The 24,483-nt window shown below is 35.9% G+C and overlaps 2 protein-coding genes across 6 annotated transcripts; one reads left to right on the plus strand and one right to left on the minus strand.

Annotated features, from left to right (window-relative positions):
- The first annotated feature begins 96 nt into the window (after positions 1–96).
- On the plus strand, positions 97–24,117 carry LOC143446594 (uncharacterized). Of its 4 annotated transcripts, none has more exons than XM_076946308.1 (20): positions 97–247; positions 3,249–3,344; positions 3,537–3,700; positions 6,938–7,114; positions 7,249–7,423; positions 7,623–7,753; positions 7,881–7,927; positions 8,014–8,098; positions 9,283–9,402; positions 9,481–9,677; positions 9,893–10,047; positions 10,199–10,329; positions 11,013–11,174; positions 11,333–11,536; positions 12,324–12,434; positions 21,436–21,481; positions 22,221–22,330; positions 22,411–22,469; positions 22,697–22,919; positions 23,626–24,117. In XM_076946308.1, exons 2-20 carry the CDS (start codon positions 3,263–3,265, stop codon positions 23,764–23,766), a joined length of 2,520 nt encoding a protein of 839 aa, XP_076802423.1. In that variant the 5' UTR covers positions 97–247; positions 3,249–3,262; the 3' UTR covers positions 23,767–24,117. The 4 variants fall into 4 exon arrangements, with proteins under 4 accessions (XP_076802423.1, XP_076802420.1, XP_076802422.1 ...); XM_076946305.1 differs by lacking the exon at positions 97–247 and adding an exon at positions 417–546; XM_076946307.1 differs by lacking the exon at positions 97–247 and adding an exon at positions 453–489.
- Positions 13,447–19,775, minus strand: LOC143446595 (uncharacterized). 2 transcript variants are annotated; one of them, XM_076946309.1, is made up of 8 exons: positions 19,489–19,775; positions 19,034–19,200; positions 18,158–18,297; positions 17,931–18,040; positions 17,654–17,825; positions 15,884–16,087; positions 15,029–15,131; positions 13,447–14,847 (listed from the first exon to the last, which is right to left on the minus strand). In XM_076946309.1, the coding sequence occupies exons 1-8, from the start codon at positions 19,498–19,500 to the stop codon at positions 14,268–14,270; spliced, it is 1,488 nt and encodes a 495-aa protein (XP_076802424.1). In that variant the 5' UTR covers positions 19,501–19,775; the 3' UTR covers positions 13,447–14,267. The 2 variants fall into 2 exon arrangements, with proteins under 2 accessions (XP_076802424.1, XP_076802425.1); XM_076946310.1 differs by having other exon boundaries at positions 19,034–19,144; positions 19,489–19,772.
- Positions 24,118–24,483: the final 366 nt, after the last annotated feature.

Consider the following 24,483-nt stretch of genomic DNA (forward strand, 5'->3'; position numbering starts at 1 on the left):
TTGATGCGTTCAATACAAATGTAAATACAAACTTCTTCAAATTCCAAACCCAATACGTCCCGGTCTAATCGTAGGTTGCAACGTAATTTTTGAGTGTCATCACAAAGTCTTTCTCAGTTGGGACGGATTATTTGGCACCCGTAGTCCCTTGCCATTTTCTCTCTGCGTATGCAAAGTGCCAGCTTTCCAAGGTTGAATAATTACCAGAAAAATTTTCAAAGTTTGAAGCAGTAGAGTGATAAATAAGGTAAATAAAATAAGATTTAGCTATGTTTTGATTTTTACTATTTATTGTATATTTTAAGTACTAGTTATAGGGTTGTTGTTGGTACTCTGGAAAAGTTTACATTGTTTATTTTAAAAAACCATCAGTACGGTTGAGGCCTTCCCGCGTTATCTAGTAGCAATTTAAATATATTTAGTGTCAAACTTTTTGATGATGCATCTGTGCACCACCATCGCTTCATATGATATGTACATTTTACACTGGTGAATTGCTTCATTTTAACATAAGAAAACGCAACTTATGTAGGCTATCTTGTACCGGTAAGAACCCACTTTTTAACGAAGTACATAAACTGGATCTAACATGCATCCACATAGCCTATTTTAACTACTGAAATATTCCAATATATTAAAAGGTTTAGTCTATACTGCAACAAAAAAAAACAAATTAAACATGATATTACTGTTCAATTGTCAACGATTACCTTATTATGAACCTCTGAACTAGCTTATAAATAACAGTACATCAATGCAAATATTACCAGAAGGTGTTTGCAATTAATTAGCATAGTGTAACTCTAGCCCATTAATAAATACAGCTTCCTTGAACTCATATAAAGTTAACAAATTATTTTCTGCTGACATAACGGTAGGCCCACCGTATGTAGGCTATATGTCATGAAGCCTAGACAATATTACATGCAAAGTGTAACTAGGGATGTACAATACAGAATAATTGACTATTCTACAGTAGAATAGTTTATTCCAGGTCTAGAATTTCGAATCCTATTCTAGAACAGCATAAAAGTTAAAAATATTAAGCATTGGCAGTGTTTTTGTTTTGAGCTTGCAATAAGCTCAGAAAATTATTATGGTTCAAGCAAGTTTACAATCGTCAAAGTGACATAACGCATGTTTAATTTATGACGATTAACCCACCCACCACATATTTTTGGAATTTGAAATAACATTCGACGACAACATCTCTTGCACTTGTCAAGGAAAATCTTCAATCTTGATATAAAACCGGCTTCTAAATTTTGGGAAAAATACGAAAATTGGATTCGAATCTTTTGAGATTCGATTCTTTATGATTTGTTGTACTAGAATGTGCATTCCTAAGTATAACTCTGTGCTCACTTTCCTCGTAAAATTGCAATCAAATTTGTCTCTAATGGTAGTGGTATATGGTAGGCTGTAATTTTTTTGGCTGTCACTATTACCCTGGAAAAAACTTGAAGCTATTTTTCGTTAATGTAACTCAATAGGCTAGAATTTCCGGAGTTCGACTGGAATCTTGTTTTTGGTGGCAAGGTTTTTTCAATCGCCTATACTTGACAATGGAAATTGTCAACCCACTATGATTCTTTTTTTAAATTGCAAACCTTCTAGGCATCGGCTTGCAAAGATTTTTCTTAGGTAGCGTATGAGATTCTTTACACAGTAGAGAAAAAATATCCAAGAAAGGTTGTCTAGTTCTTATTTTACAGTGGCTTAAATTCTACACACTGGACTTGTATGATATGAAGTCTAGACATGTGGTCATCAAAGCATGCGACATGAAATGCCTAAAAGTTTGCGAGGTATCTGTGGCATGTTACACATGTAATTTTCCCCTTGAATTTCAACTTCATGGTGAAAAATAGACCAGCAGTAAATATAAACTGGGATTACTTTTAATTACACCTGCTGCAGATACCTTGCAAACTCTTACGATTGCAATTCATGCGAAAATGTTGCCACTTAGTGATAAACCTGGAACGGGTCTATTGTCGACCCGCTTTGATTTTTTTAAATTGCAAGCGTTCTGGGTATCAGCTTTTAAAGACTTTGCTCAAGTTGGCCATAGTGGATCAGCTGCATGCAGGAGATTCATCAACATGTATGCCGAATTTTTTTATCTTCACACCAATTATCTGACTGCAAATTGCTCCAATTTGCAACACATCTTGCACTCGTTCACACCAATTTAGGTTGTCCTGCACACTGAGATCTCGTTGAAAAGTGTCTTGCTTTCCAGTCGTAGTGACATGAAATGCATTAAAGTTTGCATGGTAATTGCAGCGTGTTACACATGTTATTTGTGCCTTGCATTTCAAGGAAAGTTTAAAATAATAGACTAGCAGGAAAAATGAACTGAATTATTATAATTACATGCGCTGCAAATACCTTGTACACATTTCACGTTGTATGCTTCGCTAACCACATATCTAGACACCATATCGAACCAGTGCATAGCATTCAAACTGCTGTAAAATAAGAACTAGGCAACATGTTTTTAATATTTTTTCTTTATTGTGTAAAGGAATTTAGATGCTATTTAGCTGAGTGAAATCGTTAAAATCTGATGCCTGAAACGCCTGCAATTTTAAAAAGAACCAAAATGGATCGACAATTTCCATTGTTATGTATAGGAAATGAATGAAAAAAATTTGCTACCCAGACAGTAACTTGGAAAGGATTTATTATGTTATAACAAATTAACCTAAATTTAACTTCAATTGAACCCTAAATAGCTAAACGCAACTTTTTGTATACCCATTCTTCTAGTCGCTTATTTTTAACTAAAGGCTATCTGGAATTAACTAGAAATAGTCTTCAGTTCTATATGGGTGCAATCCCATGGAAACGTTGGTTTGTAATAAACAAGAAGGGCATAGTTGGTGGTTTGTTTGTAATTAACAAACAAATAAATGTTGCTTCTTTGAAAGACAATTTATAATAAATAAACATAGAATTGTGCCTTTAGTGAACTCCAAAATTTGCGTCTTTGCACACTCGATTTTTCATTAAAATCTGTCATACTTTTCAGTTGGGGGATCACAAATATATATAAACCAATGCACACATATTTCACACACACTTGAAAAATTTAGTATTCCAAACTAATACTGCTGTTTCTTTACTGCTATGTTGCACATTTGAGTCATATAATGTGCACTATATACAGTATTATATATTTTGCTAGTTAAAGTGAAACAATAATTGGATTTTAAATTAAATTTTTTGTATATAATTTTTAGAAACATTTGGTATCATGGCAGAAGCGGAAACAGTAGAGGGAAAAGTGACTCTGGATGCAAATGCACTCATAGAAGAAGCTGTCTCGGCAATGGACAGTATGTTGTAAACATTCACTTATGTTTAAAGAATTAATTTCGGGCCTTGCCAACTTATCACTTCTCTCAAGTTCATTATTAAAGTATTACTCTCAGTATTAAAGTTAAATAAAAGTAAAGGTTGTGAACATGAAACTGCAAATCAAAATGGTTTATGCCAAGTTCTAAACTTATATATTGTTGATCTTGTAGAAGAAAAAACATCGGAGGAAGGAGCTGTAGCAGATGATGCAGACACAACCGATATTGTATCGAAAGCATTTACAAGCGTTGAGGGAGGTGATGGCTCGGAAGTGCAGTATGTTACCATGACGCCTGAAGAAGCTGCCGCAGCAGGAGTTGAGGAAGAGGAACAAGTAAGCAAATTTTTATTCTGACCGGACAAGGCGATGTCAGCTGCAAGACACTCTTTTGACTCTGAAATCGTAACTTTTGCTATGTGATTATATTGAGAAGTCGACAATTGTGTATCATTTTCTATGTTGCATGTTTGGTCTACTGATACATGTATATTATGTATGTAATAGGTTGCCCTCCATCCTCTGGATTGCACCTTTCCTTTGCTAAAATGATTCCTTTAATTTCTCTTCCTCTGCCCAGCCACAGATACTCCTCATGCAGCGCGTTGTATGTTCATCCGCTGTGTTCCAAAGTGTCTTACTTACCTCCCATTGATTAAAGTAATATCGTTGTTACTTTGTCAATTCCTCTCCACTAAGGCGTCAATCTTTAATAACAGGCGACATAATGTACCTGTACGTACGGTGAAATTTCTCACTTACAAAAAATCAACGCCCAACCAAAACCTTCAAACATGATATTAGCGTGTTTATTTTCAATTATGCTTATTGTTGTTTAGCGCTGTCAGGAGGTAGGCTATATTGTTACTTAGTTGAAGTTGCCTATACATCACATATTAAGTCAGACTGGGAATTGTGACGTTACAAGAGGGTGTGATTTGCAATGTTGCAACAGTGCTTGCATGCTTGTTTTGCTTTGCCGGCCAGAGTAAGGCTCTTACATTTTCCGATTTCTTCGCTAGTTACTGCAGTTAAACAGAAAGCGATTTCACGGTTGGAAAGAGTGTTGCCATGTTAGAAGTGTTTTAATTGTCAAAATGAACCCAACATATATCGAGTAATTTAGTGAAAAGTTTAACAAATTTGACGTCGGTTTTCGTGCTGGATCCGTACGCAAGCGTATGCATGCTTTTTTCTCTCGATAGCGGCCAGAGAGAAGGGTTCTGGGGCAGGTTTTCAGACCCTGGCGTGCCTCCCGGGTGGGTTAATCAAAAATCAAAGGACGTTACAATTTTTCCGGTATTGAGTTGTATCTATGAAAATTTGGTGTCTCTAGACCCTGCCGTCTACATATTTTACTAATTCGTAGTCGAATGCATTTTTCGGATAACTTTTGTATACAATAGAAAAAATATCTATGGTATCATACCTCAAGTGTTAGTCTGTTGTTTTGGAGTGTGATTATAATATTTTAGCATTGTGATTATACTTTTACAAATACTACTATTGCTATTTTTAAATATGTATATTAACAGAACAATATTCGTGTTAAACATTGCTGACCACATTGCTACCAGACAAATCATACTAGCCACTTAGATTCAAGTTGCTTGCTTATCTGTGATTACTATAATTACCCCAGGTTATGTAGTAATTGCTGTATGCAAACAAATATGTCAGTTGACTGCGGGTACAAATTTCATTTTAGTGTATGTGTTAATTAGGGATGGACCAAGTCGAATCCGAGTGCATTTACTCGGTCGAGTATTGACTTGTTTTCAATACTCAGGTTCGATGGATTAATTATATATTGGTTAATACTCGATGATGTCACACATGTCGGTGTTTGCATGTAAGTAGATTTCAATAAAAAAATTTAAATACATAAATCGTTTAAATAGTAAGCTAACGTGATTGTTGTTTCCTCATTCAAGCACCTTTAAGAAACAAACAAGATTAGTCCGCTCGTTTCAGTAGCCTACGTTCTTACAATGATGTAACGTTCACACCCGTAGTTGCTGGGTATTTTCTTGTGCAATTTGACGGTGCATCGATATTCGCTTTTGTGGAAACATAAAATCTATCGTCATTGGTTTCGCAGACTAGGATCAGGACTAAGTAATTACTTAATAGTCAAAACAACGAATTCAGCAAGCGGCACAATGCAGTAAGTTTTCAAATGTAGGATTTTGGCAAAATATCTCTGCAAACGCAGTGTTTGTACGAAAGCATTTGTGGGTAATTGTGCAAAAAAGATATATTTTTTCTCTCTAAAATGTGTGCAGTTGGCGGTAAACACCATTGTTACAATTTTTGTTTAGTACATTACGATACATAGATATGTGCTGCCAAATTTTCATTTTAAGATTTGTTTTCCCACTGTTAAAGTTAGGCGGTTAGGAGAATGGTTATGCAAAAAGTTGATTTTAGTTATTAAGGGTTTGATTGACGTTAGATTTAAACTTGAAGGAAGATTTAGTTAAGTTTGGTTTACAAGAAACTAAGAAATAGCTTGGAACACATCATTCTTTTTCGGCAAATAGTGGCTGCGAAAAATATTGGCTGTTCTTTGGTGATAGCTTCAACTCAACTTAATGCAGCTAAAGCTACATAGTAAATAGCGTTTACAATATTTTTTGTCTTTAACTTAAGAAATATAGAATAATACAGGAAAAATTAACTTATCTAGGTATTGGCCATACATCACATTTGTAAACTGTCGAGGCAGCAATAATCCATGGCTTTTTGCCGATACCGTGAAGACACACATAGCTTGTATAGCAGTTGTAATGTCTCACGTTCATGGTTTGTTGATGTCTTAGGAACAACAGAAACGTGTAAAGATCTAAATGCACTATTTTATGCTTGAAGTTTATAGAATGGAAAACAGTAACCTGGGTGCCTTAAACGTTTTATGACGTACATAGTTTAATGATGATCAAGTACTCAATGGAGTTATTTATCAGATTTTTCGGACTCTGATTTTGTCTTATCTCTAGTGTTAATGGTTGCTTTGTTTCATGCAACGCTGAGATTGGTTGGACATTTTTTGCACAATCATAAACATTAATCAACTTTTTCCGTCAATTACTTCCACTTACTACCATACTACCATTGCTGCATTTAAATTTTCACACCATGATTATTGATCAATGATTACCTACCGCAATTTCATAAAACACAAAATGCACAAGCATTAACTAGCTTAACCAAACCACAAATCACCAATGCACAACATATATATTTGTGTTGCTTACTCTACTGAATTAAGTGCCTATAAAGTGAGCGTGGTTTATGAAAATTATTCTCTATTACATAATTTCTTTGAAATTTTCTGCCTGGGAACTAAAGTCAGCTTTGCATTTATTCTTTAAAATGCCTCAGAAGCCATGGTTCAAATGCAAATTTAAAAATTCAATCTTAAGACGTGACATGATAAAGGCATGAAGTGCATACCACTGTTTTCTTTAAAAAATTATTGAGCACGTTCTTATGTGTGCGTTTGTAACTTTGAATGTCTAGTGCATTTTTGACATTCCATTCAAACTTAACAGCCTAACTTGTTTATTTCAGGTTGTGACAACATCATTGCAGTTTGACCCAGCCAATCCATCTGTGCTTTACACAGCCGATGGTACTTTGATCAACCAGTCTGACCTTAGTCCAGAAGAACAGGCGCTTGTGCAAGCAGCTTTACAGCAACATCTTGCAGAGCAAGAAGCTGAACAACAACTTGCTATGATAGAGCAGGTGTGTCAGTGCGTGTGTATATGGGGTTGCAGATGTTGTCAATTTTAAGGTGGTTACCCTCAAAGTAAGTAAAACGTCATAAAACATAGAAATAATTTTGCAATTTATGCAAACTGCTTTTACTGTCATTGAAGAATGGAACTGCAACAGACTCTGGCCAATTTACTAGCCAAGCAGTCACTGCGTCTGAAACAACTCTTATACAACAAAGTACAGCTGGCGGTCAACCACTAGATGGTAATGTTGTGATGATGGATACTAGTGCATCTTCAGCTGTTGACCCAGTTGCAGTCATTACACCAGCAACAGGTATTTGTGGCACTTGAAAATTTCTCCAAAGTCTGCTATAAATAATCATCAGTTTTGTTAAATCCTGTTGTTATTTCTGGCACTTTGTCCTAATTATGTTTGGTATGTGTTTTGTACTGTATGTGCCACAGCACCAGTCACCATGTTTAATTAAGCCCTTTGTTGCCCTTTTTTAAAACGGATGTGATTTTTGAATTAGCAACTGCTGTTTCAACTTTGGCAAGTAGTGTAAACCTGGCTTCACCAAACACAAATGCCTCGCAGATCGTACAGACGTTGGCTGATAATGTTCGCAGGCAGCAAGAATATATCAAGGCACAAAACTTGTTGGTATGTTGTTTTTGTGAATGTATTTTTTGGTTAAAGATTCACTATTTTCTCAACCAGTAACAGCATCATCCTTTCTTCTAGTTTAAATTTTTACAGTTCTGTTTTCATAAAAGAATAATTCCTTTAGAATCGTGTCAAAATGAGTTCCAAATCGGAGCTACCAGAAGGTTTTAGGTTAGTGTTTTCTTTTTGTCTCTTGGTAACTAACGCCAGTAACTAGCTTAATAGTGAAGATTGATAACAATATATTCACAAAACAGGTACGAAGAAAAAATAGTTATTCGAAATGGGCAGCCCCAGGTCGTGAAAATGCCGGTTAAAAACACAGCTCCAGCTCCAAAACGAGTATGTATATTATTTATATATCATTTCGTAGTACTGTACAGTTTGTTTAGTTTTAGTTGTATTATATTACATAATGTTTGTTTTCATGTAAAACTTTGCATCTTTGCTTTTCTTGTGTAAACTGGTAAAAGGCACTTTGTATTTTGAATATACTACCATATGCAGTAGAAGCCACTTAATATGACCAAACCCTTTTTAGGAAGAGTATAGTTTTCAAAAAGGATTAATTTCTTTGTTTACTTCTTAAGGTAGTAAAATTGTTGAAAATGCAGTTACTCTAAAATCATTCTGTGGAGATCCCTGAAATTTTGCACGTAAACTAAGCTTATTTGATACTATCTCATACTGGAATATGGTAAAAAATATCTACATCTCGTTACATAGGCCCAAAGTCAAAAGTGGATTAGTGCACCTAAACACACACAGTTCCTACTTTTTCATGCCAATTTCTATCAAAGTTTTTCTTGCAACCTAAAACTCTGAAATGCGCCAACTGCCAGGGGAATTCCCAGGCAAAAAACACCAACCTGCCTCCGATTGGTGGAAACAGGTTTTTTAAAGCCCTACACAAGAGTCTAAAATATGAGAATAATCTTATTATTGCAGGCATACCTTCACTATGACCATTTTGTTATAGTCCCAAATTTTGTCCATATAACTATCTTTGTTAATATGACCAGACTTTAGATATTATTATGAGTTATGGCCAATTTTTGGCTTCACTTCTTTTTTCATTCAAGCAATACAACATTGCATTGGAGCTTTGTTTCATAGGCAACACCCTTCAACTCTTACTTTGTCTTTTGTGCTGGTCTGTATGTTTTTACATTCTTACTGTGTACCATGTGACAGTTGATATGGATGTATAAAACGGTTTTCATTTTCCTTCCTATGGCAAAACTCTAGTTTGAGATTTTTTGGCATGAAACATGCAGCTATGCTGCAAGGAACTAACCATGTTTTTTATCATTTTAAAATTAATCATGTCGATTTAGGTTTGGGTATAGCAGCTTCAGGTATTGCGACCATTCTTGTGTTAATGACCAAAACGATGTGGTCACCGTAAGGCGTAAGGGGCTTCTATTGTGTAAAAAGTACAGCATTTTAGAATTTTGTTAGTTACTATACAGTGGTTACATTTTTAACATATTGTAAATACTAAATAACATAATAAACTGTTTCAGCCAGAGATACCTGCAGCTCTTGCAAATTTAATGCCAAAAATAGAAGTTGGAAAGGATGGAAGTCAGGTGATAAGGATTCATCAGTCACAAATCAGCGCCGATCAACTAAAATCTTTGCAGGTAAATGTCTGTCATTGTGTTCAACATAATGCCTATGCAGACTCATTTATTGCTTAAAGTCATAAATTACATCGCTAGGAAAATCCGAATGTGCGTCTCGTGTTTCGTCCTGCCAGTTCGTCTCGTGCTCGTACAGCTGCAACTGCCACTGCTGCTGTCCATGGTATGCAGGGGCGAAAGAGAGGTCGTCCCAGAAAGTCATTCGATGATAACGCTACAGCTAGACCTGCTGCTGTTGTACAAGCTGCAGATGACAGTCCTCCTGCTAAGACCAGGTTACAAAATGGTTCAGTTTGTCTTACTAAAATATCTCTGTTGAATACTGCACTTCAGTATTTCGTCGGGTCTGTCCTACGTTGACAGTTTGAGTTATCCATATCAATAAAAGTTGTATTAAGCATTGAGCCAAGGGTGCAGATTGTGGTAAATTATTAAGTTGTGTTACAACAACAAGCAAATTGCATGACAAATTGTTCTGTTGTTTTTGTAGATACGGTCGTACGACAAAAATGCCGTATTATCAGAAAGATTATCTATCACCCGGGCCAGAAAATGGGGAGGAAGATAATGGGAGATCCGAGAAAATCCTACCAAGACCTCCTCCTGTTCCTCAGTACTTCCCAGCGAGGAGAGGACGTCCACCAGGTAAATCCCTGTCTGCAAAGTTTATGTTACATTTTCTGATCTAAAGTGCATGCCGTGATTCCTTTTAACTGCTGTCCGCTTTCATGTATTTTCTTGTAATAACAGCTCTCTTTGCTTATTCATTGTTTTTGGTCTCGTTTACTACCTCTAGGCTCTACAAATAAGAATGTCTTGGACAAAGCGTACAGACGATCAGCATCTTATGCAAGAAAAATAGAACAATTAAGAGAGCAAGAATTTTTTGAAGATGAAGAACTAGCAAATGCAAGATTATCAATTGTGGTACTATTTGTTTTACTAAATTGATATTTTATTTTCGTGTTTTCAGCAAGTCCTAGATTTTGTGGACCTCAACCTAATTGCTAATGTTTACCAAATAGAAATGGATAAACTTGCCTAATTTTTGAACTTTGGCTTTTAGGGTTGAATTGATCAGCATATAGACTAAATTGTAATTCCCACGTAACAGGCTGCCAAGTATGTAATGCAGTGTTCTTCATTGCGGGTGATTTTGTCAATTATCAGAATTGGTGGCGATTTCAGAAAAGCAAAGTTTCGGTCATACATATGTGTTGTACATGATGGGCCAAATATTGGCCCTCTTCCCCTATTGCAAATAAGATACACTGCCGCAACAAGAATAGTTTTTTCTCGTGGCTTTTTAAACTATATTTAAAATACTGCTGTAAGCACATCTGAAATACAAATTGGCCACATGAAATATCAGTTTGCATTTATTCAAACAGCTTCACTTAAAATTATTCAAACAACCTAACTTCGTTCATTTGTCGTTAAGTCATAGAATTGTAAAACAGAAGCAAACATGCTAGTAACAAATGCTCAAATGCTGTTTGTCATGTCAACAAGCCAACCTTTTGAATAAATGTGATAATGGTATTACAACCAATTCTCAGACTACAACTACATCTTGAAAATAGTAGTTATGCTACATTTTATTTTATCAGCCTCAAAAACCAGCCCTGACCTCAGTTGAGCAAGCTATATCCACAAGGCGGAAGAACAGATTACGTGAACTTCTCAGTGCCTGTTCTGAAGAGGAGATTATGGAAGTTGCTCTTCCCCACCTTGCGAGAGTCTTTTCACTGTGGGAATTCCTTGTTATGAAGGTTTTCTATTGAATTTTGTAAAGATTTTTTAATCTCATGTTGTTGACAAACTCCTTGGAAGCTAACTTCGTTCTGTTTGCATATGCTAACCTCACGCGTGCTTTAATTTAAGTATTTCCAAATGTATTGTTTACTAGCATTTTTCCATCATTTTTAAGGTGGAGAAAAATAAGATGAGTCGTGTATATTTTGCTGATGTCTACAAAGAATATGAAGTACTTCATCGCTATGTTTCACGTTTAACTGAAAAGTACAAGCAAGTTCTCTCACATGAAAAGGAATCGCAAGTTGAGAAAAATGAAGGTAAAGAAGAAGAATTGGAAAACGAAAAAAAAAACTTCATCAAAATTCGTTGCAAAAAGGTATATTTTGCATTTTGTTTTTAATGGTTTGTTTTGTTTTGCTCAATTTCTTTATTTTTTTGTGATTCTACTTTTTTGTTTTGGCAGTTTTCTATCTATTTTCTATTTCCTTTTACATCCCATTCACACACCGTTGTCTTGCAGGTTTTTGTTGTTGCGATATTGAAACAGTGGTGCTGTTGTTTTGCTGACGCAGAAAAAAAAACATATATACTTGATCCACATTTTTTTGTCAACTTTCCTCAACTTCACAGTTACAATGAATGAATTTCATTTGAATGTTTTTGCTATCCTTATCGATATACTGAAGACTTTCATCCAAGTTTTACAGAGTGTAAATACTAAATTTATTGAACCATAAAATACAACGTTTGGATTGCTAACTGCACTTAAGTATTTTTAAAATGTCAGCTCTAACCCAGTGGTACCAAGCGTTGCTTGGTGAAAACCTATAACTGAGTCATGTCAATCTGTAGCAGTAAATCTTAAACGTCACTTAGGGTCCAGTCACTTCCCGTGGGCTGTGGGTGTGTGTAGTCATCATATTTCGTTCACTTCATAATATTACCTGATTAGGTTGTGATTTACGTCATTTTGAATTCCTTTTCTATTTGTATTGTTTTTATAAAAAAAAGTAAAAACACATTAAGCTGTTCTGTTTGCCCTAATGTCATTTTTACTTTTCATTTGGTAAAATCAACGTATTTTCTCTTATCTTTGATTGTTTTTGTCTTGAAAATTTTTCAGTTCTCGTCGATCTCATTTCCTGCTAATTTTTTCTTTTCAGCTGGCAGAGTCACTTGGTTTGGATCAAGATGAATTGGAGGATGCATTCATAAATCTCATCGATTCTGAAGAGACTGCTGCCGCAAAAGCTCAAGCTGCCACTGACACTCAGGTATAAGTCTGATATATTACTAGGGAAAGTATTTATTATTTTTATTATACTAGTACTGAAAACGTTTCTGTTCTGTCAAATGCCCTAAACTTTTGTGTAAATATTAACTGCACGGCTAATTTAGCCTTGATGTGTATGCTTTTTTTTAAATGAAATTAGTTATTTGAGAGGTCTAGGCTGTTGTCAGTGTCTGTAAACATTTTTGTAGTTGTTGCAAGCAGATCAGTCTTACCAGTGGTATGGCAGGTTTTTTGGTATCATCAAAGTTATCAACCACAACCATAACTATTGCTTGGTTGGTTAAGAAAATGCATAAATAAGTTGTGAACAATACCATTTTTGGCTGTCATCAGGCCGCCTTTACCAAACGCCTTTTCATGGCTTCTGTATTGTTCGGCATGTTTTAACATGGGGCCTCCAGGAAACCAACTTCCACTCAAGCATAACTTGTTAAGAATTCCTGAGATGATTTTCCTCTCTTCCTCTTAATTTGCCTTCTTGTAGCATAAGTAATTGAGTAAGCCTGTTTTTGTCGCCTGTGTTCTGTGACCTTTGAAAACTGCATGAATTGTTGTGAAAACTTCCGTGGTGGGGGCCTGAGTGAAACCTGAAAAGCAGTCACTGTCTGGTAATCCTTTATGGTGCCCTGACAAAAGGCGTCAATTCTTTTGTGGCACGTTTAATATAGGTAATGTTGCATGGCAGAATAACCACTCTTGTTTACAGCCACACTTATCTGTAACTGTATCCTTCCTGTTTGGTGGGCTTCCCTGTTCCTACTGTTACTTAACAAGGTTTACTAATTTCATGGTGGATTTCTGCTTTATTTTAGAACGTAATCAGACTAAAATAATAAAGTGACTACTTACACATGAAGTGAAACACTATAAAAATAATAGAAAATAGCTTGGTTAATTGTTTTAGTGTCATAGTTAGACCATCTGCTATCAAATTCTTATGCTTAAGTAATGGTATGTACAGAACAAATGGGTTGTGTACTTGTTAAAGCAAATTGTGTGTATATCTTTAATGAACATATTTCACAAATATTACACAATGCATTGTAAAGTATAATAGGACATTGCTGATCTGTAATAAGTTAAATGGTTATACAATATATGAATTTATAAAAATACAAAATGGAAGTATACTTTTTGTGCTACAACAGCGTTACACATAGTGATATGCCAAATGCTTAGTAATAATGATACTTTCATTTCAGTATGCAAAAATGCAATGCATTTTGTCTACACAAGGCTATGCACGCAATATGTCAGTTATTCTTTCACATAATTTTAAAATCAAATACTTGACTGATGTACATCCACATTTACACAGACAGTGAGGTATCACAAATGCCATTGTCACAAAATAAAACAGGGTCCACTTTCGATTGTTTGATGGGCACCTAACCTTGGGTTCCCCTTAATTTTTCAAACATTTCCTGCTCTCACAGACAGTTGTTTTTGTAGAAATTTTAAGTCTTCATGTGAGGAACAGGTTTAACAATTACAATCATCATCTGCCCATAGCAAGTCCTCAGCAAAATAAGCTACACCTTCATAAACACAGTAAAGGGCAAGATAAATATATGCTGAATAGGCCTTTATGGAACACGTCTCTCAGAATTCATGCTTACGAAAGGAGGCATAATTTTTATGGGCGGAGAAGAAATAATTGAGGAAATCCATGGGAGCAGTGTGTGACTGATGTAGTAAAGGTTTACAGAATTTACATTTCATTACAGTGATCATGGCTATTCAAACTATAGTAACCATTGTTTCCCTTTCATGAAATGAGACTATCTTGTGTTCCATTGTTTCTGAAATGCTTTCAGAAATCATACTCTGATACAATAACTGTGATTGTGAGCATTCGGTTGTCTCTCATGTTGCCTCGCTTGTCGTATGTGCTCATATCCACCTTCACTGCGTACTCTGCAGGGCCGGTGACTTCCTTGTTTAAACGCAGATATGCCATTGGCCTGTATCTACTAGGCTGGTGCAGGTTGAACAGTGACATGTCACCCTGTGGGATGGAGAAATGGTATTCCTGGCGCCGTCTTCTGGCAGGAAATGAAATTTTTAGAAGGTTGGTCGGAGTTTGCAATCCGCTGGTCACATCAACATAGTGAAATGACACACTCAACGGTTGACTTCTGCATTCGGCGTAGGCAGTGTTGTTGCTGGTGATGCGGCGGCATCTCTTTCTTCTGCAGATATTTGTGGTGACTTGTCGATAGCCAAACTCATCGGTTGTCATCAGTTTACGGTAGAAGCCACTTTTTGGGCAAGTGAGGGCTTCTATGCAGCGATATCCACCGTGAATATTGACACAGGTTTCTCCACGTCTGCACATCTTTTGTCCATCGCATTCGTTCTTGTCGATGCATGCGTAATCATTTCGGTTATATCTTGAAATTATATTTATGTTAATGATTTGTTGATTCTGAAATCTGACAGGTTATCAAGATTTCTTTGCACCACATTTGAAACAAAAAAGTCTTTGCCCGATCACATGTTTTGTCTTTAACAGTATGCAGAACAACTTCCAGTCATAACATACTCTATCTGAAATCATTGGTTACAACCTACCCATCTGGACATTCACACTCAAATGATCCTGGTGTATTTTTGCATCTCCATTGGCACTTGCTTCCTTCACCCAAACTGCATTCTTGGTTGTCCACACACAAGCCTGAGCAAATAGTCAAAGTTATTGGGATTGACGATGTCGTTTACAACATTTCACCAAAATAACCTAAAGCTGCTTTCGACAAAAAGCAAACAGTCTTTCGCTTGGCATTGGATAAATGTTAACACATGGGCATCAAAGCTTATTTTGGACCACATCCTGTCAAGTAGAGTATTATTTAATGGCCAAATAGGAAAGTTATTTGCAAAGGCAACACAAGATGATTTATAAATTTGACATGAATTGTTAGACTTTGTTTAAAAGTAAACATTGTTGGCTAAAAATAAATATATGACTGATGCTGTCTGTATGCTTAACAAACAAGTTATATCTCCGATTTGGGCAGTGCTGTTAAAATCATTTTGAGATGTATTTAATCATTTCAAAATAATGCTTTGCAATTTGTGTGTGAAGTAAATTTTCGATGCTTTTTGTAAGTGGCTATCTTAAGTTTTTTTTAGATCTTAAGATCTTTTAATCTGAAGTGTTTGGGTTTGAACATGATTTGAGCCAAAGAAAGCAGATTTCTTGAACTGCTCTTGACACAAAATGAAAGCGCTTGAACATTTCCGGATGGCTAATCAAACAAATTAAGCTGTTTTGAATGAGTGATTAGCCATATCAATGACAGTTTAACTTCTCAAGTATCAAAGCGCATTGTGTGTGGCTGTTTACATTTTTCTCGATCAACATTAAGTTCTATCCAGTAACCAAGCAAAACCTTGGAAAATTTTACTCAAAACAAAGTTCTATACCTGACAGTTTTGAAAACCCTCTGTGACAACGGCAGAAGTAACTTCCCTGTGTGTTGATGCATTCAGAATTTGATGGACAAAAATTTTGTTTACATTCATCAATGTCAGTGCAATATCTGCCATTGGTTGATGGGTCCTTGCCATATCCAGCTCGACAAACACATTCGTACGATCCGACAGTGTTACGGCATTCCTCACCAGCACCTGCAAACAATTTTATGAAACAATTTATGGGATTATATGAAAGTATGTTACCCTTATCTGCACCGCTGTAGTTTTTTAGGCTTCGCCAATCAATGCTAATGATGCTGCTAATATAACTATAAGTGCATTTTTTGTGAAAGGCTAGTGTCCATTAACCCAATAATGAATTTTACTTGTCCTTACTATGTACTATAAGCTCATAATTGGAGCGTAAGAGCTTAGGACTTAAGCCTTTTTGTGGTTTAACATATTTTTAATCTGCCTCATCTGGTGGTTAGAATAATAAATGCATTGTTCAGAAATTGAGATTACTTATTACTAGGGCGATTATTTTTTGACCTAAAAAACGAAAAATTTTGACCTAAAAATTGAAACTTTTGACAAATTTTGACATTAAAAAACTTTATTGTAGTCTAACAGAAGGGCAAAAATCTGAACACAGACCTAGCCTATTCTGAAAAGAGAAATGAGCTAATTACAAATCACTGCCAAAAAACTGCAGCTAAGACACAACAAAAACTGTTCAATTTATTCAATACACTAAACTAAAGATACATGAAGTATCTAAAGCAAAACCGAAGCAAGAGCTGCACTTAACCTACAGCTACCGCAAAATGACTTAGGACCTACCAAAAATTTTACTCGTTTTGAGGTGTATTGAGCATCACACCATATCAACCTAATTGTTTAACTTAATGGTTTATGATTCACAATAAGTAGACAATGGGCCATTTACAACAGTATAAAGTAGGCTACAATGTGTAAAATGAAAAGTTCACTGACAGTGAAACCTCTGCGACACCATGACAATGCAGTTTGTAAAAAATTTTGTCAATTTTTGACCTAACGCTATAAATTTGACAAATTTTTGACTTTTTTTGACTAGTCAAAAAATAATCGCCCTACTTATCACTAAAGGCTTTTTTGGCTCAGAGTCATATACATACATGCATTTGTATTGAAAGTAAGGCCATATTTAATATTTTTTAACACAGTGTTATAATAGTGAGTGATCTGTGCATGTGTGAAAGGACATGTGAGGTCAGTTATATACGGACAAATGAGCAGTGCTATATATCTGACACACTAATGTCAAGAAATATGTCTTCACTTGCCCCGTATTCACAGTGTTGTGCAACCCCAAGACACTTAGGCTTATGGCCGGAACAAAATTTGGTTTCAGTGTTTTAACCACACTAATCTGCTAATCTTTTATGCCCATAACTAAGGTATGAGGTAATCTACTTGGCATTCTTGCGTGTCTGCTGAAGATACTTTGGTCACGCTGTTACTAACTGGATTTCGAGGTGTGCTTTATGCAACATTAATTTCTGTGAACATTTTTCTCACATTGAGAAGAGAATATTAAATGCAAAGAAAATCGTTCTGTGCCTTACACCCTATGTATTTCACTATATCTTTTATATTCCTGCTTTATCATGAAAAAGATCTGTTTGCTTGCTGTGGCGAATCCTAAATTTTCATAATAGGGCAGGTTATGTGTGATTAAATCATGGACAGTGTTGTCCTGTGCTTTTCTTTGTGAAAACTGTATAATTTCGTTACCTCTGCACATTCCTTGAGTACATTCATCTGTGTCTTCACAAATATTGTCAAGAATATGCGTAAAACCCATTTTGCATCGGCACATATAACTTCCTCTGGTGTTAATGCAGTATTGGTTGTCTTCACATGGAGATTGAGTGCATTCATTTATGTCACGGCAAAATCTGCCAATCTGTTGAAATAAACCAACCGTAAAAGATCAAAATTTTCACAGTGTGTAAGTAATCCCAAGAAAAATTGTCATGTCCTATTGTAGTTAAATTTCTATTTTTGTCACCTTGGTGGTGCCAGGTGAACATAGGCATCTAAAGGAGCCCACAGTGTTGATGCACTTTTCTCCATTGCCACAATATCCCATCTCACATTCATTTTTGTCTTCACAAAGCCCTAAGAAGTTTTTGAAATTAATATTGCGATTTTGTTAATTCCAGCCAATGCATGCTTTAACATGTGTACCAAGCAATAACCAAATTTGAAAGGAGATAAACGAATTCTTGCAGTTACCTGTTGCAGCATCATATTTATACCCATGTGGACAAATGCAAATATAACTTCCCCACAGGTTGCGGCAAGACTGTCCTATCTTACATGGCGCTAATTCAGCACATTCATCAATATCAGTGCACCCAAAATTCTCTTGATACCTTAAAAGTTTATCAGGATTTAGGCTTATAATTACTTGTTATTAATACTATCGCAAAGATTTAATTGAAATACTTAACGTTGCATTTTTTACAAATAATAATTTTAATTGAATTTACTGGAAGTCAATGGTCAAATATTTCATAATTGGTCAAGGTTTTGCATTCATGTTCATGCATTGCGGCATAGTGTTGGATTAATATATTCAAGCATAAACTAAAGCAAATCTTATTGTAAAATCAGGAATTAACTTGGTGGAAAAATTGACACCTCTGAGCATTGAAGTGTGATAAGACAGATCAATTGAAATAAAAGATATCTATTTCCAGACATGTCACTTTTTTTGAGCTAAGAATTAGGTTGCAAAAACAATAGTTTAATCTCAACAACAATATCTCTCTCCCTTTTCACATCATGTTTACCGTACAATAACAGTTCATGTCATTGTCCCGTGTGAGGCAATTGTGCTTTCTATGTGTTAATGCCACCTGTCTCGTTTTGTTATATGATCATATTTCTACAACCGCTTATTACATTTGAAATAATCGGTTTTTATTACGACAGCTTTTTAAGCATTTATGCTGTTTTTAATTAAACATAATCTGCACACTTAAACTAATTTGTAGCTTAATGGGTTTTCCTTTACTGAACATGAACCACTTATCACATGTCAATCCAGTGCTTAGAAAACAGTAACACATTGTCGATTTTGTTACCATGTAAATCTCAGCAAATTACCTAAATCCTTCTTTACAGGATCCATTTATACTTTTTCCAGCTTCAACTTTTTGGGCAAAGTTCAGCCCAGATGTTGCAAGAACGACGCATATAGTAAATATTCCTTTCATTCTGTTGATTTTGGGTAGTAATTCGTAACCATGCAGAAAAAGGTTTTTGATCCTGACCTATTTATTTTTTTAATCACTTACTCAATACAGCAGTAAATCACAATACAAAGTACTTAAAAATTCCTGAACATCAGATCAATTTATCTTGATTGTGCCACTATATTGTGCATCGCGGTTAAAATTTCAAAAAGAGTTTAAAACAAAAAACAAATATGTAATTACCACTTCTGTTAATTCATAATCAAATACGGATTTCATATGTATTCTGAATACCAAATCCTTCAAGTCAGTGTACTAAGGTGAGCATTTCACACCTAACAAGTCACTTTCAGATTGTTAACTTACCTCCCTATTCATTGCCGCAATTGAGCCTTTGTTTTGATAAACTTCTTCAACCGGGCCTCTTGGTTCTTGTGTAGAAACCTAACCTGACCCCACAAATGGTATTATGACAATGGTCTAGTGAGGAATGTGCTCAAAACAACTTTGAAGTTACATTGCTTTTTTTCTTTCTTTGACCTGCCCCTACTCCCGCCCATAGAAATTAAGCTTAAGTGTTCAAGGTTCTATTTTAGTGTTCTGATGCTAATACTGGCCCCCTCGTTGGAGAGATGAGTTAATTTGTTTGCCAAGCTATTTAATCTTGTGTGTAAATTTATTTTAAATGCTCTTCTTTGCTTTTTGACACCACACCTCAAAGTTATCCCCGATTTTCTTTAACTGGAAATATTTTATTACCAATTCACGTTATCACTATTACAAAACACTGTGTGTTTTATGAGAATGCTTACATAGGCATTGAGAAATTCCCTTTTACTCACAATACATTCTTTACACTCCAAATCTAATAAAGCACCGGCAGAGTGGTAATTTTGTCCTCAAATTGCCAAAATTGTTGTAAAATACCACTATTATCTTTACATCCCTCCAGGGTCCGTTGTAATGTGGTCGTTGCTTTCAGTTTAACTATTTTTGCATTTCTGAGGACCATTAAATGTCATTCCGCAAAACTTGGAGTCAATTTTAAGTGAAAAATTGCATATTTTGCTGATGGGTAATCCTATTTAAAATTTCGTTTTGGTTTAAATGTATTGAAGATCTAGAAAACTTTTATAATGAAAATTTTTTCTGGCATAAAATATTTGATATATTTTTCAATATGCAAGTCAATGGAATTGTTTAAATGTCACCTCCTCTGTTTTCCATTCAACATGTCGATCAACATAGAAAAGTGGCTGCTTTATGTAATGAAAACTCTCTTTGACTTGCACTTGTCAAAAATGTCAGAAGTAGTAACAAGTTTCCATTGTAATCGCCGAGCAAAGCCGTACAATGGACCTAAGTGAATAAAATTCAACAATAACATTGTAATCTGATGTAAGCCCTGTCCGGTTTGGCTTGTCGCCTTTTAATATATTTCTTATCTTAATTTCTGGTCGGAAGTTAGTGAAGAATACCTGAGTCTGCTACCTCGGTTTCCTGTTTCGAAAATATTTCTGACACGAGTAGCCCTTTGGGCTTGTTACATATCCTTTAAATACGTTTCATTATTCTGCGCAAATTTGTTTGTTGGCTGTGGTGAGGAATGTGCGACTGTAAACATGCTGCACTTCTCTGTTTATTTTATAAACAAACCTATTTATCATTGAAAAAACGTTATAGGAAAAGACAGAAAATTTTTTTTTAAATCACTGCATTGGCTCTGATAAACGTTCCACACTGTATGCATAAAATTAATACTGACAACTCCCGTTGGCCTATTTCTATTTCAAACACCTTTTCTATTTCTGCCCCATTTTTCTTTCTCTGCTCCGACATTGGACTTAAGCAAAAATAGGAAGGAAGAGGAAGTGCGATTAACCTATAACAGCTCTCATTACGGAAGTACTTGCCCTTTATCAATTCGTCTCATTTAAGTATTTGCAGTGCAATATCGTTTTCAGTACTCAATAATTGGAATCAATAAAAAGGCAAGCATCTGTTCAACTGGGTTCACATGTGTCCAGATTAACCTGCTGCAATTAATGCATCAATCAATACCAAGAAGAGAAAATTAATCAGAATTAAGACAATAGGTATTTGGCCTGCTCCCTCCTGTCATGGGAACTGACATTTACACATTTACTTATTGCCGTATACCGCATTATAATGCCAACTACCGCTGCAGCACATTGAAATAAAATGTCTCTATGACATGCGTATTTTTATTTATAAAATGTTTTCTTCTAAATCCAGCAGGTGATGTAAACCTTATTGCTGTTGATAAATGTTTAATCCGAATTTACTTTTTAGACTACATCTGCAGTGCTGAAGTCAAATGGAATTCAAGAAGCTACAGGTATAACCTTTTTCTGCACTTGCAATAATCTACCTCTATCTTTAAAATTACCTACTTTCATTAAACTGCTGATAACCCTATTAATTAATTATAAAATCATGTGGTTCATGTCAACAACTGCATAATAAATAGTGTTAGCCTGTAAACGTACATGAAATATATATCACTGCATTTCTTAAGCAAACAATGAAGTTCTCCATACAACAGATCAGTAAAAAACTTTTAATTATTTATGTTTCACTTTTGTTTTGTGCTCTGGAAAATATACTCTTACTATTGCATTAGGCACTGATTTGTTGTTTTGTTTCCCCACTACACACTCTTACAAATTTAATGAGACGTAACAAGTGCCCAGCACTTGTAAACCTCTGTCACACATAATTAGAAAGCTAATTAATCTCTGAAGGCTTACAAATTCTTAGTCAAGCAGAAGTTATTGTTTAAAGCACATTTTATTGCCCACTTTTTACAACTACCTCCAAGAATAGAAGCTATAATTAGACAGTTCAAAGAGAATCTGCAAGCTTTTCCTCTAAGGGCACATCTCACTCAGTCCAGTTGCTCTGGCACTTTGGTTTAAATATTTACATCTTTAATCGCATAAGTCATTAATTTGTTATACAGTGGTAAACTGTTAACCAAGACCGGTTTTTGTTTCCATCACTTATTACAATTAGTATGTCACTGAGTTGAGGCACTTCATATGCTAAGTTTTACATAAAAACAATTCAAATTGCAGAAACCTCAGAAACAGTAACGGATGGACGAACCAGCGATGTGAAACAAACCACTGGTGACCCTGAGGAAGCATCATTACCCGCGATAGAAGCCTCAAAAACAACAGAAACGGTAAAATTGCTTAACTTTAAACAAAGGGCTCTGTGATAGTAATAAAGCCCGGCATTTTCATGTCTTGAAGTGATTTTTAGACAAAAGAGGATGGAACTGAAGCTATGGATGTCGACCAGACAACCACTCAACAACAAAGGTTTTCATTTCACCTTTTTTTACTTTAAAGCTCACCCTAACGTGTGCGTCAACGACGTTCTTGTATATCTGTTTTTATTCTACTACTATTGGATTGCACTTAATGTACTATGCTACGTCTTGCATTCACGTGAATGCTGATATTTTTCATGATTGTAATTGTGAACGGAACACAGTCATAGGCCCTGTCGTCGATATGCGTTGACAACTTTTGTACTTTATCACTAGCGCTACCGACGAAATCCCGGTAGCGGACGGCCAGTCCTCGGAAGAAGGAAAGTCCCAGGCTGTTGCCGAGGCCACTACCGCAACCGTAGCGGCGGAAGAGGGCGAAGCGGATAACGGCGGTACCCAGATAATACAGATTGGAACCGGGGACGACAAACAATTTATCGAGGTCCCTGAAGGTTACACTCTCATACAGACACCAGAAGGCCTTGTGATGTCACAAGTAAGTATTATGACGTTTCTAAAGCTCCTGGCTCGCCGCATAGTATGCTCTTTCATCAAATATTCCCCTGCTACGTCAGACAGAAAAATATTAGGTTTTGTCGTCATAAGACGTGTTTTGGACTATCGCGTCAACACTCATAACAACATTCCATGTTGTTTTGTATGTCACCACGTCGTTTCGTGAAGCCTGTTGACCTGGAACCGATATAACAAGTGACTTGTAGTTGCATCGTCAACAGCAGCAGCGTGAAATTATTACCAGATGCACTGTTAGGTACAGAATGACGTCAATAGTTGGGAGTTAGGTTGCAAGGAATTGTTACAATTTCTTGGAATTCCGGGTGGTCTTGACGATATTTCCTTAATCACTGTTACATAGTGCAAATCACCATCGTTTCAACATACAACAACAGTGTAACTACAGTACTTCGGCATTTTTGATACGCAGTCAGATTTAATGCTGTTTGCGTCTGTGGGACCGATTTCGATGACTTAATAATTTCGTAATTGTGACGTAATTTCGATGCTACTACTGTGTTGTATACACGAAAAAGAACAACGCCATATGAATTTTGAAGTAGAATAGACAACAAACTTATTCTTCTGCAGTCATTCAACTCAAATATTTGGCAAACAACTTGTTTTTCACGCACTTTAATCTTCATTTTCATCCGCGCAAAATAACCCACACTTTTTTACACTAGCCCGGTACTACCCTCTCCCAAGCCGAGGACGGAACAATCTACGTAACACAGGAGGATGGCTCGACTGCGCCGTTGGATGCACAGAAGGGGGTTCCCCTGGAGACAGTCGAATCTCTTTTGTCCTTGGAAGGGCAGCAATAATGAGCTTAGAATGGGCAGCGGACGACGCTGTGGAGTCAACGTCTTTCAAAGAAATTGTCGAATCGTGCGATAAATGATTGCTCTTTTACTTTGTTGTCAACGTAAAAGCGACGGCGCCAGGAGATAAATCATAGTACTCGGAAGTTCTTTGCTTATATGAAAACTATGATCGCTTTTGTCCATTAATCGCAGTTATCATTGATATCACAATAGACAGTGTACTGTATATCGATTACGTTTTTGGTTCGAATTATTCGGAAGCGCGCGTAAGCACGTCTTCCATCTGGCATTTCACCTTGATTTAGTTGGCGTTTCTGTTCAGTTTAATGTCAATAAATGTACAGATCTTGACGAGGACGTGACGACGAATAACAATGTCTATTTATGGCCGCACGCTTCTGTTTGATCCTATTGTACGCGGGTGCCCGACATTATCAATATGTGTTCGATATTTTAGTTCTTATCGACTTGCTCCGAACGGTCGGTTTAATTAATAGATGGTAAACGAATGGGAATCACATATTGTTTCAGAAACTCCATGTTAACGATTGATTATTGTGGTGTGTGAGGTAAACGCACAAAAATTTTGTTGTTCTGTTTCTGTACATTATGGGTATATTTGCAATAATTAGGCTATTCCGCGCAATAGAGGTTAAAGGAACAAGAACTACATTCAAACAGAAGTTTCTCGCGAGAGAATTTGGCCTACGTTTGTTG

The sequence above is a fragment of the Clavelina lepadiformis genome, chromosome 2, assembly GCF_947623445.1.
Source record: "Clavelina lepadiformis chromosome 2, kaClaLepa1.1, whole genome shotgun sequence".
NCBI lineage: Eukaryota > Metazoa > Chordata > Ascidiacea > Aplousobranchia > Clavelinidae > Clavelina > Clavelina lepadiformis.